Source organism: Schistocerca nitens, chromosome 12 (genome assembly GCF_023898315.1).
Source record: "Schistocerca nitens isolate TAMUIC-IGC-003100 chromosome 12, iqSchNite1.1, whole genome shotgun sequence".
Taxonomy (NCBI): Eukaryota; Metazoa; Arthropoda; class Insecta; order Orthoptera; family Acrididae; genus Schistocerca; species Schistocerca nitens.
The window spans coordinates 29,655,987-29,674,723 of NC_064625.1; the positions used below are offsets into that span (position 1 = coordinate 29,655,987).

General features: G+C 44.0%; 1 protein-coding gene across 1 annotated transcript in view; it reads right to left on the reverse strand.

Annotated features, from left to right (window-relative positions):
• The window catches only part of LOC126215126 (corticotropin-releasing factor-binding protein), a 1,136,034-nt gene that overhangs the window by 157,522 nt on the left and 959,775 nt on the right, over window positions 1-18,737 (reverse strand). The window contains exon 4 of the mRNA XM_049941787.1: window positions 8,281-8,483. Within this exon, the coding sequence (XP_049797744.1) occupies window positions 8,281-8,483 (203 nt within the window). The remainder of the gene's footprint in view (window positions 1-8,280; window positions 8,484-18,737) is intronic.

Below are 18,737 nucleotides of genomic sequence, written 5' to 3' on the forward strand. Positions count from 1 at the left end.
CGATGTTTTCCTTTCAGCAAGGAAAAGAAAAAAAGAATAATAGCACATTGCTACTGTTTGGACGCATTTGGTAATAACGTCGCCATAGTTCACTTTTCCAAAAAAGGGCTAAAAAAACATGCAGAAATGGAGGTCCAAAGCCAAAAATTAAATAGGCTTCGCCAATGTACCCACAAGGGAAAGACACTAATCCTTTGCCTACATGTTGGTGCTTATATTCCAGCATCAAAGTTGTGGTGTCTTGCGTATACTGCCGGCCGGTGCGGCCGAGCGGTTCTAGGCGCTTCAGTCTGGAGGAACTGCGCGACCGCTACGGTCGCAGCTTCGAATCCTGCCTCGGGCATGGATGTGTGTGATGTCCTTAGGTTAGTAAGGTTTAAGTAGTTCTAAGTTCTAGGGTACTGATGACCTCAGATGTTATGTCCCATAATCCTCAGAGCCATTTGAACCATTTTTGTTGCGTATACTCTGCAGCAACGCCCTCAAACTGAAATTTCTTGATCGCTCCTTACATATAAGGATACAAAACGAATTGTCCTTCGTTATCATGGGTACAAAGCAAACAAATTAATGAAATTATAATGAAGTCCAGACCTTTAGCTGCTTACAGGCGTTGATAAATATCAACGGGGATTTCATTATAATTTCATTCTTCGAGAGCTGCAAGATCACCAATGGTATCTGTACAGATACCGGCTTCATGCACGAATAAATAGTCTATAAACCAATAGATTAAAATTTCAAAGAAAAAATGACGGTGGCAGGAGTCACAGAACAATTCTCGCCATCAGTTACCTCTGCCACCTGTTTGTGGAGTCCGAACAATCAAAGTCCTTTCGGCCGGTGAGTGCCGGCAACTACAGCTGACAGTCTAAGTTTCACGTAAGAATACGTTTTAGAGCACTGGTCCCACGGGAGGCCCAGTTGGAGGAGGCGAAGTTCCCTGGCCGACGTTTGGTCACTTGTAATGGACGCGGTGAACTATCTTCCAGATTGGACTGCTGCTGGAAACGCGAATTATAGATACTGATGGTCGATCTGAGTCAGAACTCCTTGCAGAGGTTCAGCGAACTGCACTGCCAGAGTATGGCCGGGCCCCGAACTAAACACACACCCAGGGGGAGTGGTATCTCCTCGATACTCGGTTGGCACGTGTTTTCAGAGGCAAAGTAGCTCTTCTGCCCATGGCGCCGCACGTCTCGTAACTGGTATGTCTCGTGCCGAAGTTAGAGCCACACTTCTCTGTGGTGCTAGCTACAAAGGTTGATATTTTTAAAAATACTGGGAATCTGATATATTGATATTTAGCATAATATCATGTTTAGCCCTCGATATATCAAAGATATTATCGATATGTCGGTGTGCCGACGACGAAAGTGCCGACGACGAAAGTGCCGACGACGAAAGTGCCGACGACGAAAGTGCCGACGACGAAAGTGCCGACGACGAAAGTGCCGACGACGGAAGTGCCGACGACGGAAGTGCCGACGACGAAAGCGCCGACGACGAAAGCGCCGACGACGAAAGCGCCGACGACGAAAGCGCCGACGAAGTAAGCGCCGACGAAGAAAGTATCGACGAAGAAAGTATCGACGAAGAAAGTATCGACGAAGAAAGTATCGACGAAGAAAGTATCGACGAAGAAAGTATCGACGAAGAAAGTATCGACGAAGAAAGTATCGACGAAGAAAGTATCGACGAAGAAAGTATCGACGAAGAAAGTATGGACGAAGAAAGTATCGACATACCAACGACAAAAAAGAAAAAAACAAAAGAAAACAAAACGGCTGCACATTGGAAGTATGCTGTCAGTTTTAGAGCTGTATATTTAAGTATTGATTTATTATTAGACATTCTGATCATTAACAAGCTAGCAGCCTGCCTGTAATTAGAGCAAGAATTGAAAGGAAAATGATGCCCGTTCGGGCCTGGTGTTAACCACTTTGCTAGCATGATAACTGCAGGGTAAGCGGCACAATCAAAGGTGTCCGATGGGTCCGTCGCTCGGTTTCGTCACATACCGGATTTGTCGGGTGTCGACTTGCCTGTTTCCCCATTCCTGCAAATTCCAGCGACCTAGCGATTGTAGTGTCAAAATTACGTGGAGAAGTTGAACGTTACAGTTTCTTTTGGTAGCCCCGAGCGCCGATTACGTTAGCATTTCCCCTCACGTCTCTCAGCCCACAGCAAAGACCAGTCTTGTCATTTAGATTTTTATTCATCAGTTTCAGAAACTGTTTCTGAAACACGCCGATGTGAAGAAATAGCACACAAGTTGCGTTAAGAATTATTCTTTGTGCCTTGTATACTTCCTTCACACAGTCAAAGAGAATGATAGGACGTGATAAAAGCTCAAAAAGTAGTAACACTTCTTCACATACTGAAGGTAAAATTATGTTCCGAAAGACCAACTTAAAATATTTATCGGAAATTGCGAAAAAAAATTATATTAGCAAATAAAAATATCGACTCTCGATATTGCCGTTTCGATATTAATATATCGATGGAAAAAATATCGCTGGTTCGATATTTTAACAACAGCTCTTGTGTCGGGTGTTGATACACTTCAAAACAGACAGGCACGTTTCGAACACAAACCAGCTTGTTGTGGACACGCCGTGCCTGCTCTACTGTTGACGTCTGGGTCTGTCAAACGAGTGACGCCTGCAGAGCCAGAGCACAGGCAATTTGCCGACCACGTCTGTGCAGCGGGTAGCCGTGACTACAGGGGTAAGCCTGGGCTACATCGTAAATTCCATGCAAAAGTCTTGGCGAGCACGTCGGCACCGATCGACTGCCATGTCGTCCTCCACCACTGGCGTCATTGGATGTCATATGCACGGGTGTGGGGTTAGCACACTGCTCTCCCGGCTGTTGTCAGTTTTAGAGACCTAAAGCTGCTACTTCACAAGTACAATCGTGAGGCTCAGAGCATCACGTTCCAGTCCTCCCAAGGCAAAATCCATGGCAGTACCGGCAATCGAAACCGGATCTTCCGCAAGGCAATCAGCCGCGCTGCCCGTCAGCTGTGGAGTTAGCTAATACAGGTGCGTTACCTTTACCAATTACATTCATTGGTATCACGCAAACAAAGGAACAACTGACCATATAGCAAAGGACCGTGCGGTTCATCTGTATCTAAACTTAACAAACCGCTGCGAAGTACATGTCACAGGCTGCTCCCCACTGCACCAATTATTACGGTTTCTTCTCGTTCCACTCTTGCATAAAGCGCAGGGAGGAAAATGGATCTGATTGCGCTGTAATTAGACTAACAAGGGGAAGTCGCCAGCGGTGCGACCGGGTTTTTGAAACTGTCTATACGGTGATGTAGGTTAAGATCCCAGGTATGACACACTGCAGTCATTCAGCCTGGTGGGTCCTCGTTCGCGAGTAATCGATGAAAAAAAATTCAGAATTTAGTGTAATACTTAATAGCGTTAGAGAAAGTTACATGACCTAGTTCAAATCCGTGGCGTACTGGACAGGATAACAGCTTTGCACGCAGGTGGTTATGGATCCGTACATCATAGGGTGCAATAACATTTTTTGATTTTTAAATCTTTATCAAAAGTACCTCGACCATCAATTTTAGTCAATTAATCGTTTTAAATGTAATTTTTGTTTCTATTCTTTTGTCACATGATTTTATCACTATTTTTCATTTTTACTTTATAGCATTCTTTTTCTAATCGGACTTTTTATGAATATGAATTCAGTTATGTTTGCATATTATAATATACAATTATCTGAAAAATCCGACCTGTCAGTTACAGACAAATAAGAAATAATCTATTTATATTTGTGCAATGGTGAGAAAAATGTAGTTTTGTTACCAGTTGCTCGGCCACTATTGACCAGACGTTTTCAATTGGTGAGAGATCTGGAGAATGCGCTGGCCAGGGCAGCAGTCGAACATTTTCTCTATCCAGAAACGCCCGTACAGGACCTGCAATATGCGGCATGCGGCCGTGCATTATCCTGCTGAAATGTAGGGTTTCAGAGGGATCGAATGAAGGGTAGAGCCACGGGTCGTAAAACATCTGAAATGTAACGTCCACTGTTCAAAGTGCCGTCAGTGCGAACAAGAGGTGACCGAGACGTGTAACCAATGGCACCCCATACCATCACGCAGAGTGACACGCCAGTATGGCAATGACGAATACCGCTTCCAATGTGCGTTCACCGCGATGTCGCCAAACACGGATGCGACCATCATGATGCTGTAAACAGAACCTGGATTCATACGAAAAAAAAATGACGTTTTGCCATTCGTGCACCCAGGTTCGTCGTTGAGTACACCATCGCAGGCGCTCCTGTCTGTGATGCAGCGTCAAGGGTAACCGCAGCCACGGTCTCCGAGCTGATAGTCCATGCTGCTGCAAACGTCGCCGAACTGTTCGTGCAGATGGTTGTTGTCTTGCAAATGCCCCATCTGCTGACTCAGGGATCGAGACGTGGCTGCACGATCCGTTACAGCCATGCGGATAAGATGCCTGTCATCTCGTCTGCTAGTGATACGAGGCCGTTGGTATCAAGCACGGCGTTCCGTATTACCCTCCTGAACCCACCGATTCCATATTCTGTTAACAGTCACTGGATCTCGACCAACGCATTTCTCCTCCTTACACGAGGCATCACAACAACGTTTCACCAGGCAACGCCGGTCAATTGTTGTTCGTGTATGAGAAATCGGTTGGAAACTTTCGTCATGTCAGGACGTTGTAGGTGTCGCCGCCTGCGCCAACCTTGTGTGAATGCTCTGAGAAGCTAATAATTTGCATATCACAACATCTACTTCCTGTGGGTTAAATTTCGTGTCTGTAGCACGTCATCTTCGTGGTGTAGCAATTTTAATGGCCAGTAGTGTAGTTGCCAGAATTTCGATGTGTCATACAATATACTGTGACCAGTGTCAATACAGTGCTCTGCCACCGCCGACTTGTTAGGTTGTAAAAGTCGTGTGTAGCTCCGGTGTTCTGCACATCTTGGTTGGACAGTAAAAGTTGTTTGTCCAATGTAAGAAAGGCCACATTCACATGGAATTTTGTAAACTCCAGATTTTCGGAGCATCTTTGACGAGTGCAGCTGTCTTTGGTGGAGGAAGAAAAATGAATTTTACTTTGTGTCTGTTGAGAATCCGTCCTATTTTTGATGAGAGGCTACCGACATATGGCAGGAAGGCCATTGATTTAAAGGTTTCTTCGTATTCTTCTGCTTTGTGCCCTCTTTCGATCTCATTTTCAGTGCCCTCTGTATTTGCTGTGGGGAGTACCTATTGTCTTCGAAGACTCTTTGTAAGTGGGGAAGTTCATCTTGTAGATTGCTTTCGTCACAAATAATATGCGCTCTATGGGTCAAAGTCATCTTCGTGGTGTAGCAATTTTAATGGCCAGTGATGTATTTCTCACAACTCTTTCTCGATGTTGTGATTTTTTTTCGGCTACGTACAACATAATTTGTGTGTTTTGCTTTCTCCATAAAATTGTTGTGGAGCCACGACCAGCTTGTGTATGGTTGACATCCTGGCTACACGGTTTCGTGGGGTCTGCACCACACTCCAACCCTACCATCAGCTCTTAATAACTCAAATCGGGACTTATCTGACCAGGCCACGGTTTTCCAGCCGTCTATGATGCAAGCAATATGGTCACGAGACCAGGAGAGGCGCTGCAGGCGATGTCGTGATGTTAGGAAAGGCACCGGCATCGGTCGTCTGCTGCCACAGCCCATTAACTCCAAATTTCGCCGCACTGTCATGACAAATAGGTTCGTCGTACGTCCCACATTGACTTCTGCGAGTATTTCACGCAGTGTTGCTTGCTTATTAGAACTGGCAACTCTAGCAAACGCCGCTGCTCTCGGTTGTTATGTGAAGGACGTCCGCTACTGCGCTGCCTGTGGTTAAAGGTAATGCCTGAAATCTGGTATTCGCGGCACATTCTTGACGCTGTCGATCTCGGAATACTGACTTCTCTAACGAATTCCGAAATGAAATCTCCCATGCGTGTAACTCCAACTACCACTTCGCGTTCAAAGTCTGTTGACTGCCGTCGAGTGGTAATAATCACGTCGCGAAGCTTTTCACACGAATCACCTGAGTACAGGTATCAGATCCGCCAATACAGTGCCCTTTAATGCCTTGTGTATGCGATACTACCGCCCTTTGTATACAGCGTGGTCCATTGATCGTGACCGCTCCAAATATTTCACGAAATAATCGTCAAACGAAAAAGCTACAAAGAACGAAACTCGTCCAGCTTGAAGGGGGAAACCAGATGGCGCTATGGTTAGCCCGCTAGATGGCGCTGCCATAGGTCAAACGAATACCAACTGCGTTTTTTTAAATAGGAACCCCCATTTTTTATCATATATTCGTGTAGTACGTAAAGAAATATGAATGTTTTAGTTGGACCACTTTTTTCGATTTGTGATAGGTGGCGCTGTAATAGTCACAAACATGGCTTGCAATTTTAGACGAACAGTTGGTAACAGGTAGGTTTTTTAAATTAAAATACAGAACGTAGGTACGTTTAAACATTTTATTTTGGTTGTTCCAATGTGATACATGTACCTTTGTGAACTTATCATTTCTGAAAACGCATGCTGTTACAGAGTCTTTACCTATAAACACCACGTTAATGCAATAAATGCTCAAAATGTTGTACGTCAACCTCAATGCATTTGGCAATACGTGTAACGTCATTCCTCTCAGCAGCGAGTAGTTCGCCTTCCGTAATGTTCGCACATGCACTGACAATGCGCTGACGCCTGTTGTCAGGCGTTGTCGGTGGATCACGATGGCAAATATCCTTCAACTTTCCCCACGGAAAGGAATCCGGGGACGTCACATCCGGTGAACGTACGGGTCACGGTATGGTGCTTCGACGACCAATCCACCTGTCATGAAATATGCTATTCCATACCACTTAAACCGCACGCGAGCTATGTGCCGGACATCCATCATGTTGGAAGTACATCGCCAATCTGTTATGCAGTGAAATATCTTGTAGTAACATCTGTAGGACATTACGTAGGAAGTCAGCATACATTGCACCATTTAGATTGCCATCCATAAAATGTGGGCAAGTTATCCTTCCTCCCATAATGCCGCACCATACATTAACCCGTCAAGGTCGCTGATGTTGCACTTGTCTCCCCCATCGTGGATTTTCCGTTGCCCAATAGTGCGTAATATGCCGGTTGCTGAATGACGCTTAGTCGCTAAATAGAAAGCGTGCAAAAAAATCTGTCATCGTCCCGTAATTTCTCTTGTGCCCAGTGGCAGAACTGTACACGACGTTCAAAGTCGTCCCCTATGCAATTCCTGGTGCATAGAAATATGGTACGGGTGCAATAGATGTTGATGTAGCATTCTCAACACGGACGTTTTTGAGATTCCCGATTCTCGCGCAATTTGTGTGCTGCTGATGTGCTATTTAGCCGCGAAAGCAGCTAAAACACCTACTTGGGCATCATAAGTTGTTGCAGGTCGTGGTTGAGGTTTCACATGTGGCTGAACATTTCCTGTTTCCTGAAATAACGCATCTATCCGGCGAACGGTCCGGACACTTGGATGATGTCGTCCAGGATACCGAGCAGCATACGTAGCACACGCCCGTTGGGCATTTTGATCACAATAGCCATACATCAACACGATATAGACCTTTTCCGCAATTGGTAAACGGTCCATTTTAACACGGGTAATGTATCACGAAGCAAATACCGTCCGCACTGGCGGAATGTTACGTGATACCACGTACTTATACGTTTGTGACTATTACAGCGTCATCCATCACAAAGCTAAAAAAGTGGTCCAACTAAAACATTCATATTTATTTACGTACTTCACGAATACGTAATAAAAAATTGGGGTTGCTATTTTAAAAAACGCAGTTGATATCCGTTTGACCTATGGTAGCGCCATCTAGCAGGCCAACCATAGCGCCATCTGGTTTCCCCCTTCAAGCCAGACGAGTTTCGTTCTTTGTAGTTTTTTCGTTTGATGCTTATTTCGTGAGATATTTGGCCGGATCGCTATCAATGGACCACCCTGTATGTGCGTGTAGCTACTCCATGACTTTCATCAACTTAGTGTATTCTTGTCATAGTGGAAGTCGCAGAAAATCTAGAGCCAATACTGTTCACAGTGGGACAGCGATGTGGCCTAACAAAATTTAACAACTTTTGAGTAGAGATGTAACAAACTTTCCAGAACCGCGCGGCGCAGCTGTGCGTAGTTAACTGTATTGTGGCGTACGTCGTGTTGCGCGTACTCACCGAGACGAGCCCTCCGGTCTCGCAGGGAACGTCCAGGAAGTCGAAGTGCACCTCGATGGCCCTGTCGGGGTCTGCCAGCAGGTAGACGCCGCACACCGGCACCTCGGGGGCGGCGCCGGGCGTCAGGACGCCGTGCGGGGGCGGCGGGGGCGGGCCCGCCTTGTAGAAGAACTGGCCTCCCTCCGAAGTCACCGTTACGCAGTCTGCAGGCACACAGAGTAAACAGCGCTGTCAGCAAAACGTCTCCGCCTCTAGTGTGTAAACCCCGACTCCACAGGAAACTTTATTTCATATAATGATAGAAGCTGAAGAAATGAATTAAAATTTGTGTCACGGCCAGACTTGAATACGGCTCCCCTTCTTGCTACATAGAGGTGCTAGCCATTACACCACCGTGACGGCAGGGTGTTATTCCAGTACCAGAGAGCCTCGGCAATACTGCCGATATCATCATCATCATCATCATCATCATCATCATCATCATCATCATCATCATCTTGGATAGTTTGCAGCCTCTGACCGGGTCTGTATGGAACATAGGCCTCTTCCATTGTCTTCTGTCTTGCCACCATCTCTCCACCTTGGGCTAGTCTTCTCTTTTCTTCTGGACGCATTCCTCCACTCCTTTCAGCCATCTGTCTCTCTGTCTTCCTCAGTCTCTTTCCTTCCATTTCCATCTCGTGTGTCTGCCTGGGTATCCTCTTCTCCTCCATTCTCTTAACGTGTCCATACCTTCTCAGCCTTGGTTTCTCTGTCTTGGATGACACCTTTGTGATATGGAATCATGCTGAAGGGGAACTGAGTGATTTTTTGGTGCACATAAACAGTTTAAATCCAAAGATACAATTCGCCATGGAGATGGTTGGTTCAAATGGCTCTGAGCACTATGGGACTCAACTGCTGAGGTCATTAGTCCCCTAGAACTTAGAACTAGTTAAACCTAACTAACCTAAGGACATCACAAACATCCATGCCCGAGGCAGGATTCGAACCTGCGACCGTAGCGGTCTTGCGGTTCCAGACTGCAGCGCCTTTAACCGCACGGCCACTTCGGCCGGCTCGCCATGGAGAAAGAGAGTAATGGACTGAAAGGGTACAGTACCGCCCGACATTGAAAACAGGTACAACATACTTCATTATTCTTGTCAGAACAACACATTTTTTGTAAAAATAACTCAATTTCAATTAATACAGCGAAGCTGGATACCAGTGTAGGAAAAAATGACAATTTATTTATTTAATTGATCACATGTGCACTCCCACAAAATAAATCCCTACATCCAGTTTGGTGAGATCTGTGAAATGAATGAATGTATGGTCGTCTGCTAACCGCAGATAGTGGAATGTGAATATATGATCATCTTTGAGACGATCCTTTGGCCACCTTTGGTGGGACCAAAGAGATGAAATTTACCTGAGCTTTGAGCGCATGAAATGTGGCTGACCAATACGGTAGCAAGGTGCTCCCCCACTTCGGCAGAGGTGCGAGAGAACCTGAAGAACGGCCATGTTTCAGCACTCTGCCGCTGGATCTAGTGTTGGTAAGACCTGTCTTAGGCATGCTCCGTGAGGACAAAAGAGTGGAGACATGGTATGCATGTGAAATACTTAAGAGTAGTTTAGAATAATAATTTCTCTATTTCAGGAACTTTTGTGGGGAGAATTAAATGTCAGACAGGTAATATTAATGGGATCGTAGTAATCTTCGGAAGTGACCAACGGTCACAATGAAACCACGCGTAGCAATAAGTTGAAATACTTCCGAGTGCTTAAGTTAAACTGAATTACTAGCGTGTGTACTATAGGTTGGAAATATTTAAGAAATGGCGTGTGCAGGACTTGAAATTAGAGACGAGTACTTCCACGTGGTGAGTACTGTGTGAGTCTCAATCTGTGTATGAGACAAAGGATAAAGAGAAGTACTCGTCCATGGTATCAGTTGAGGACTCGCGTGTGTGATGAATATGTTCTTAATATTACTTTGCGTGTTTTGCTTCCATGTGACGCTTGATTCAAACTATAATACTCTGAGAGAGAAGCAAGGTCAGCCAGCCGTCTATCCAGCAACGCCACTTGGCTTGCATTGCACAGGAAGACGTGCATATATCGTCCAGAGTTCGTAGTAGGAAAGAAAAGTTACGAAGTGGGGCAGTGTCGTGTGAAACTGGGATAAATAGTAATTGAAGTGGGAAACCTGAAGGTGATGGGATTATAACGTTGTCACTATTCCTTGTTTTGTATTGTATGTTGCCGGTGTGATGTATTTCATGAAATTTAAGTATGTGTGGTTTGCATGGGAGAGTAGCAAGGTAGTTTCAGAGGTAGTGGGTTATGCATGTTCCTTTTGTACCGCTCGGTCTGGAGGAAAGTTTCGTGATGATGGTTGTGAGAGTCGAAGTGTGAGATATAGAAAAAGATCCACCATCCTATCCAGAAAGTGCACTGTAGCGTTAAATAATTACGAGACAATAAGGTAGAGAATCACCAATGTAAAGCCATGCCCACTGGGCGGAATTTCTAATGTGTTATTGTTGTAGGTTATGGAATTTGTGTGTTTAGGTTATAGAATTTATCAGAATAAATAAGATAGTGAAAAGAAAAAGATTGGTGGCCTTTTTCTTCGAATTGTATGTTGTCATGATATCCAGAATTTATAATGTGTGCGCCATTCATATTCAGTGCGATGGCCACGTGTTGATCCATGCCGTTAAATAAGAAAGAAAATGTGGTATTGCCAGTGCGTAGTGAACAGTCAGAGTTCTGTAAATTACTGATAGTCAGATGTGCATTTCCGTTGCGTAATATTCATACAGGAGGATAATTTGTAACTTAATTGTGAGTACGAGAGTTCATGTTACTCGATAAATAAGAATGAATCCACTCGCTTGGCAGACCACTCATCTTGCAGGCCTGACTGCTTGATGCCACAGTATGAGCAAGGCATGTGGGTGCCTCTCAGGACAACTAAATTTTTTGGACACACACCGATCGTTACCTACATAAGGATTCGAATCATCATCCTAGGCAGAAGAGAGGAGTCATAAAAACTTTAGTGGACAGAGCTAATAACATCTGTGAGCCAATTTACTTGCAAGATCAATTAAGCCATTTGCGAACAGCTTTCAAGAGAAATGGGTACACTGACAAGGAAATAGATCGAGCACTCCACCCTAGAAGAAAAGTGACAACAACCGTCGGCTGGAAAAGTTTTTCTTCCATTTATTCATAACATCACGGACCGTATTGTTAAAGTTTTGGCCAAGTTTCTAGTGGAGACAATCTTTCGACCTACCAAGAAAATTAGTGAAAGTTTAAGATCGGTGAAAGACGCACGACACCCCTTAGCTACCCCAGGTGTGTATAAAATTCCGTGTAGCTGGAGCATGGTTTATATTGGAACAACTAGAAGGAGCGTTAATACCCGCCTAACAGAACACAAAGGGAACTGTAGATGGGGACAGGTTGACAAATCAGCCGCAGCGGAACACGTTTTCAAAGACGGTGATAACGAAATAAAATTTAGTGAGACAAACGTGATAGCTAGGACCTCACATTATTATACCCGCATGTATAGAGAAGCTATAGAGATCTACAAGCACGGAAATAATTTTAATAGAAAAGAAGGAGGATTAAAATTAGACAAGATATGGCGGTCGACCTTGTACCAACGAAGTGACAATCGATTACCTGTAATCGAGAGAGATGGCACTAGCCAGAGATAGTTTTAAAGTCGAAAGCACGTGACGAGTGGTGTCGCCATCTAAGCGCTCTATATAAGCGGGACCACCAGCGCCTAGCAGCCAGTCGCCGACTCACCTCAGAAGATGTTGCCCGCAGCCGGCAACGAAACGTCAGGAAGGAGAAGTAGTTTTATATATGGACCACGGCAATTCAGCCCGGAAGTTTTAGTTGATGCTGTTTATCTTTGTCACTCCAATACTGTTTCTCAAAAATTTCATCTCTCTAGCTTGTACTTTGCTTTTCTCTCTTCCTTTCATAACCCAGGCTTCTGATACATATGTCAGGATCGGGACATAATATGACCGGTATGTAACTTTTTTACTGATTTGGGGTCCATCCTTGCTCCATACCAGGCTTCTGGCACTCTTCCGATATGCTTCTGCTTTTCTGCCCCGCTAGTTTATTTCTCTGTCGTTTTTTCAATCTTCCTGTATCAGGCTTTCTAGGTACTTGAAACTCTCCACTCTTCTCAATCGTTCCCGTTGTTCCTCTCTCCTTCTTTCTTGTTGTGATAATCACGCCACTGCCGATTTAAGGAGGGGGAAAGACGTTGAAGTGGTGAACTCAAGTCCGTGTTAGGGAGGGTAGTGGACTAGTGTCATCCGTTCAGCTGTGCAACCTATACCGCTCTGGTGCTGTAATGGATAGAACATCTGCCGGGTAACCAGGATACCTGGGTTCAATTCCTGTCTGTACCACGAATTTCAATTCATTTCCTCAGTTTCTGTTATTATCGAAGATTAAGTTGAGACTCATATATCTCAAGGAAAATGTAATTCCATCAGATACACAGAAAACATCGTTCAGGGATGTTTCCTGAATCTCTGTTAGGGAGACCGGAAAGTAATGCATTAAATTTAAACAGATAAATTGATAACAAGTATTTATTTTCATTCAGTGATGCAATCATACTCGTTATCGGCAACCTTTTGCCATCTAGTGTGCAAATTTTCAATACTAGATCGATAAAAATCAGTTGGATGGTTGGTTGGTTGTGTTGGGGAAGGAGACCAGACAGCGAGGTCATCGGTCTCATCGGATTAGGGAAGGACAGGGAAGGAAGGCGGCCGTGCCCTTTGAAAGGAACCATCCCGGCATTTGCCTGGAGCGATTTAGGGAAATCACGGAAAACCTAAATCAGGATGGCCGGACGCGGGATTGAACCGTCGTCCTCCCGAATGCGAGTCCAGTGTCTAACCACTGCGCCACCTCGCTCGGTAAAAATCAGTTAGTGTCTGAGCAAAATATCTGTAAATGGCTTTTTTGATATCCTCCACCTTTTCTTGACACTTAGAGAATGTTGTAGCGAGCGGAATAGGGGGAAACACACGTGAGTTTCAGAGTGCAACCAGGGGTCTGGCCAGTAAAGTGACTGTGCGTGCGGGGTGAACAAGAATGGGGTACAAGCTGCGGCAGGTCTTCACAAGATATACATTTATGTCGTCAGTGCTAAGCAACACTTGAGGTGGCGTAAAGAGCGATACAGCTAGGCAGTGGATGACTGGAAATGATTCGTTCACAGCGATGTTGTCTGTAATACAACACACAGTCGCCATTAATTTTTGTTTTATAATTGTTGTTGCCTACTTTCTCCCAAATAAACAGATACTCGTCTGCATTCAGCTTCTTCTTTCTTCTCGCAGACAAATTAAACGGCTTGTCTGGAACCAAGGTACCATAGGGAACCTTGGCTAGTACTCCTGTACTCTCTGCTATACTCAAAGTTCACAGCAGTCTGCATGCTTCCCCCATACAACAGCCAAAGTCAACCAGGTACTGCCTCCAAATACAGCACTAACATCAAATGTGAACTGCATTCTCAGTCCACGAAAGACATTTGGACCACCAATAAGCTGCTGCTGCTGCTGCGGCAGTCCGATGAGACGGTTTGGGTTTCGCGAATGGTTGGAGAATATTAACTGTCATGATGTGTAGTGGCAACTGTGAAGCACGGGGAGGTAGTGTTACGGTGTGTTCGTGTCAGGCATACCCTTCCTTCCTCCCCCTCTCCCTGCCCTGCTGCGATTAATAAAACGGTACACCCGGGAGAATACGAACATATTTTTCAGGACAATGCAGGGCGTAAGGTAGAGGAACAGTCCGGAGATAGTATTTATATAAATGATATGCCTTCTAGTATTACAGATGATTCAAAAATATTTCTGTCTGCTGATGACACCAGCTTGGTAGTGAAGGATCTTGTGTGTAATATTGAAACAGTATCAAATAATGTAGTTCATGAAATAAGTTCGTGGCTTGAGGAAAATAATTTGATGCTAATTCACAGCAAGGCTCAGTTTTTACAGTTTCTAACTCACAATTCAACAAGAACCGATATTTTGATCAGACAGAATGGGCATATTATAAGCGAGACGGAACAGTCAAGTTCCTAGGCGTTCGGATAGATAGTAAGCTGTTGTGGAAAGCCCATGTCCAGGATCTTGTTCAGAAACTAAACGCTGCTTTATTTACCATTAGAACAGTATCTGAAATAAATGACAGTTCAACACGAAAAGTAGTCTACTTCGCATATTTTCATACGCTTACGTCGTATGGAATTATTTTTTGGGGTAATTCTTCTGATTCAAAAAGGGTATTTTCGGCTCAAAAACGGGCTGTTCGAGCTATATGTGGTGTAAGTTCGAGAACCTCTTGTCGACCCCTATTCAAAGTCTGGGAATTCTGACACTGCCCTCACAGTATATATTTTCTTTAATGTTGTATGTTGTTAGCAATATTAGCCTATTCCCAAGAGTTAGCAGCTTTCACTCACTTAATACTAGGCAGAAATCAAATCTGCATGTGGAATGCACTTCCTTGACTCTTGTGCAGAAAGGAGCTCAGTATGCTGCTGCATCCATTTTCAATAAGCTAGCACAAGAACTCAAAAATCTTAGCAGTAGCCCAAAGTCTTATGTCTAAACTGAAGAGTTTCCTCATGGCTCACTCCTTCTATTCTGTCGAGGAGCTCCTGGAAGAGCTAAAAAATTAAGCAAATTCCAGTGTTGCATTGTTGATTTTCTTTATTTAAACTTACGACTTGTCGCCTGAATATGTTTTTTATATTTCATTTTTTCTGTTTCTACTATCGTCTTATAATTTTATGTATTGACTCGTTCCATGACCATGGAGATTTCTCCTTAATTTGGTCCCACGGAACAATAAATAAATAAATAAAATTAAAAAAATTGTATCAGTCGAACAATGCTCCCTATCATAAAGTAGCGTCTGTGAGGCGGCGGATGGTGGACAGTAACATTCCTGAGATGGACTGGCATGCCCAGAACGCGGACCTGAACGCAGTGGAACACCTTTGGGTTCAAATGGCTCTGAGCACTATGGAACTTATCATCCGAGGTCATCAGTCCCCTAGAACTTAGAACTACTTAAACCTAACTAACCTAAGGACATCACACACATCCATGCCCGAGGCAGGATTCGAACCTGCGACCGTAGCAGCAGCGCGGTTCCAGACTGAAGCGAATGGAACACCTTTGGGATAAGACAGATCGTCGACTTCCCACCAGACCTTAGCGTGCTAGATCGCTACCTCTCTGGTTTCGGCTCTTGAGGAACAATGGGCCGCCATTTCTCCACAGACATCCAAGGTGCTTCACTGAAAGTGTCCACAGCAGAGTTGACATCGTTATAAAGGCGAAGTGTGGACACATCTATATTGGTGTCCACAAAAAGTGTCCGGATACTTCTGATCATGTAGAGCAGTGGTTCGCAACAGGTGGTCCGCGGACCCCTAGGGGTCCGCGAGCTATGCCAGCTGGGTCCGCAGGATGCTATTAGAATAAAAAATATATTAAATATATTTCGTATGGTAACAGATTTTTTGTTTTGGCCACTTCCTGCATGAGCAGTTTCAAGCTCAATATTTTTTCAATAATGAATATGTCAATGTTTTCTCTAAGTACCAAAAATAGAAAACATATTAAAAGACTCTTAATTTGGCTTTTTTAGGTACTTGATACTGTGATATGACAAGGTACCAATCATGCTCTATGAGGGGGTCCTCGAGAAAATTTTGTTGGGAACCCCTGATGTAGGATATTACATCAGTAGTAGTAGTAGTAGTAGTAGTACAGGCTGTCTGGAAAGTAGGGACGAATGTTAAAGTGCTACAGAACATAGAAAATTTATTGAAAATGTAATGTTCTTCTTACAAATACCTTAAGTCACTTCTCACTTCTCTCATTTATTTATGAAAACTTATATCTTCCATACGACCACCCAACGCCGCGCGGCAATGAGCAATGGGTTCATTGAAGTTCCCGATGATGCGTTCACAACCATCTGGTGAGATGCCGTTAATAATCCTTTTAATTTCATCCTTCAATTGGTGTACTGTTTGTGGTTTGTTCACGTACACTTTTGATTTCACAAATCCCCACAAAAAAAGTCACAAGGCTTAAGACTGCATGACTGGCTGTCTATAAAGAGATTATTTCTTGTGGAAATTTTTCATTGAGCAGAGCAATCGTTTTACGGGATGTGTGACATGTCGCACCATCTTGTTGACACCAAAAATCGTCATTGTCGTCAATATGAATGGAAAACCTATCAGAAAGCACGTTTTGGTAACGGTCGTCGTTCACAGTGAAGGCAGCTCCCCTCATCATTTTTTAGAAAGTACGGGCCGATGACTCCTCCTGCCCAGAACCCAAACCACACAGTCGTGCGTTGAGGATGCACTCACCCTCTAGAGTCGCTCGTGGATTTCTGTTACCGGCACTCCATATTCTGCAGTTCTGCTTATTGACGCAACCACTGAGGCGGAAATGCACCTCATCCGAGAAAATTGTTCTTTCTGTGAAGTTCTCGTTCTCCGCTTGTCCAGCCAACACCCAATGAGCAGATCGATGTCTCTTTCCATGACCTGCAGACTCCGGCTCGTGTGTAAGCAGAATCTTGTAAGTATGCATTATCAGATCTTTTGAAAGGATTGCATGCAGTGAACTTCGTGATAAATTTAATTGTTGAGCTCGTCGGCGAACAGATTTTCTGGGGCTGACGGTCACATTGTCACGCACGACAGCCATGTTTTCTTGGTTTCCAACAGAATGCGGTCGGCCTGTTTTCCTGTTTACGTTTGAAACAGAATCCGTGGTCTAAAATTTCCGGATCAACTTCCGAACTGATGATTAGGTTCGAGCAGCATTACCTCCGATAATTTGGTAGTGGTAAGGTCATAGATCCCTAAGCCTACACACTACTTAAGCCAACTCACGCTATGGACCTTCGAGTGTCAAACGCAATTCACGAACGGTTGCCGTGGTGCTTTCACTGTTTTTATAGTAACTTTTTATCTCTTGGATACGTTGCTAAGTTGTCATCTGTTCCATGGCGACGAAAATAAACATCAAACAACAATGTTCACCACAGAAAAGTTATCAGGCTACTAATGGGATCCATCGCAGATAACAAACACGAAAAGACCACGCCAGCCAATCGTCATGCGACAAAATGGCGCAAAATTCAAATTCGTCAGTACTAGTAGTAGTAGTAGTAGTTGTTGTTGTTGTGGTCTTCAGTCCAGAGACTGGTTTGATGCATCTCTCCATGCTACTGTATCCTGTGCAAGCCTCTTCATCCCTGAATAAATGCTTTTAATACCTCCTTCCTGTATTCATCAACGATTTTTACGTTCCGCACTTTCTTCCATCACAAAACATAAGTTATCTTCGACTCTCAGAATGTATCCTATCAACCGTTGCCTTCTTTTAGTCAAGAGGTTCCACAAATTTCTTTTCATGTTCCCAATTCTATTCAGTACACGCTCATTAATTACTCAATCTACCCATCTAATCTCCGGCATCTTTCTGCTGCACTCCGTTTCAGAAGCTGTATTCTCTTCTTAACTGAGAGATTCATCGTTCACGTTTCACTTTACAATTCTACACTCCAAAAACTTGAAGAAAAGACTTCGCAATACTTAAATTTCTTTCTCGTGCCCTTCAGTTTATTTTTTTAATGCTTTCTTTGATACAGGCAATCCGCATTTTCTATCGTCTACTTCGGTCATCGTCGGTCATTTTGGTCCCCAAATAGAAAAGCTGATCTATTTTTACTCTCATTCCTAGTCTAATTAGCAAGACAGTGTCTGATTTCATTCGACTGCACTCCCATAAGCTTGTTATAGATTTGCTGAAGTTTGTCCTGTAATATATCTTCAACAGACTATCTACTGCATTCAACTGCTCTTCCAAGTCCCTTCCGCCTGACAGGACTACAATGTATTCGGCCAACTTCAAAGTTTTTATTTCTTCTCCTGATCTTAATTCCATTTCTAAATTTCTCCTTTATTTTCTTATGTGCTCACTGTAGAGTCTGAATAACATTGGGAATACTCTGGAAATCCGTCTCAGTTCCTTTGCAACTACCGCTTCCCTTTCATCTCCTTCGGCTCTTATAATTATAGTTTTACTTCTGTGCAAATTGTGAATATCCTTTCACTCTCTTGGTTTACTCCTACTGCTTTAAGAATTTCGAAGAGTTCACCTACGAACTATTTACACTGAAGCGCCGAAGAAACTGATGTAGGCATGCACATTCAAATCCAGAATTATGTAAACAGGCAGAATAGGGCGGTGCAGTCGGCAACACCTATTTAAGGCAACAAGTGTCTGGCGAGTTGTTGGTCGGTTACTGCTGCTACAGTGACACGTTATTACGGATTAACTGAGTTTGAACGTAGTGTTATAGTCGGT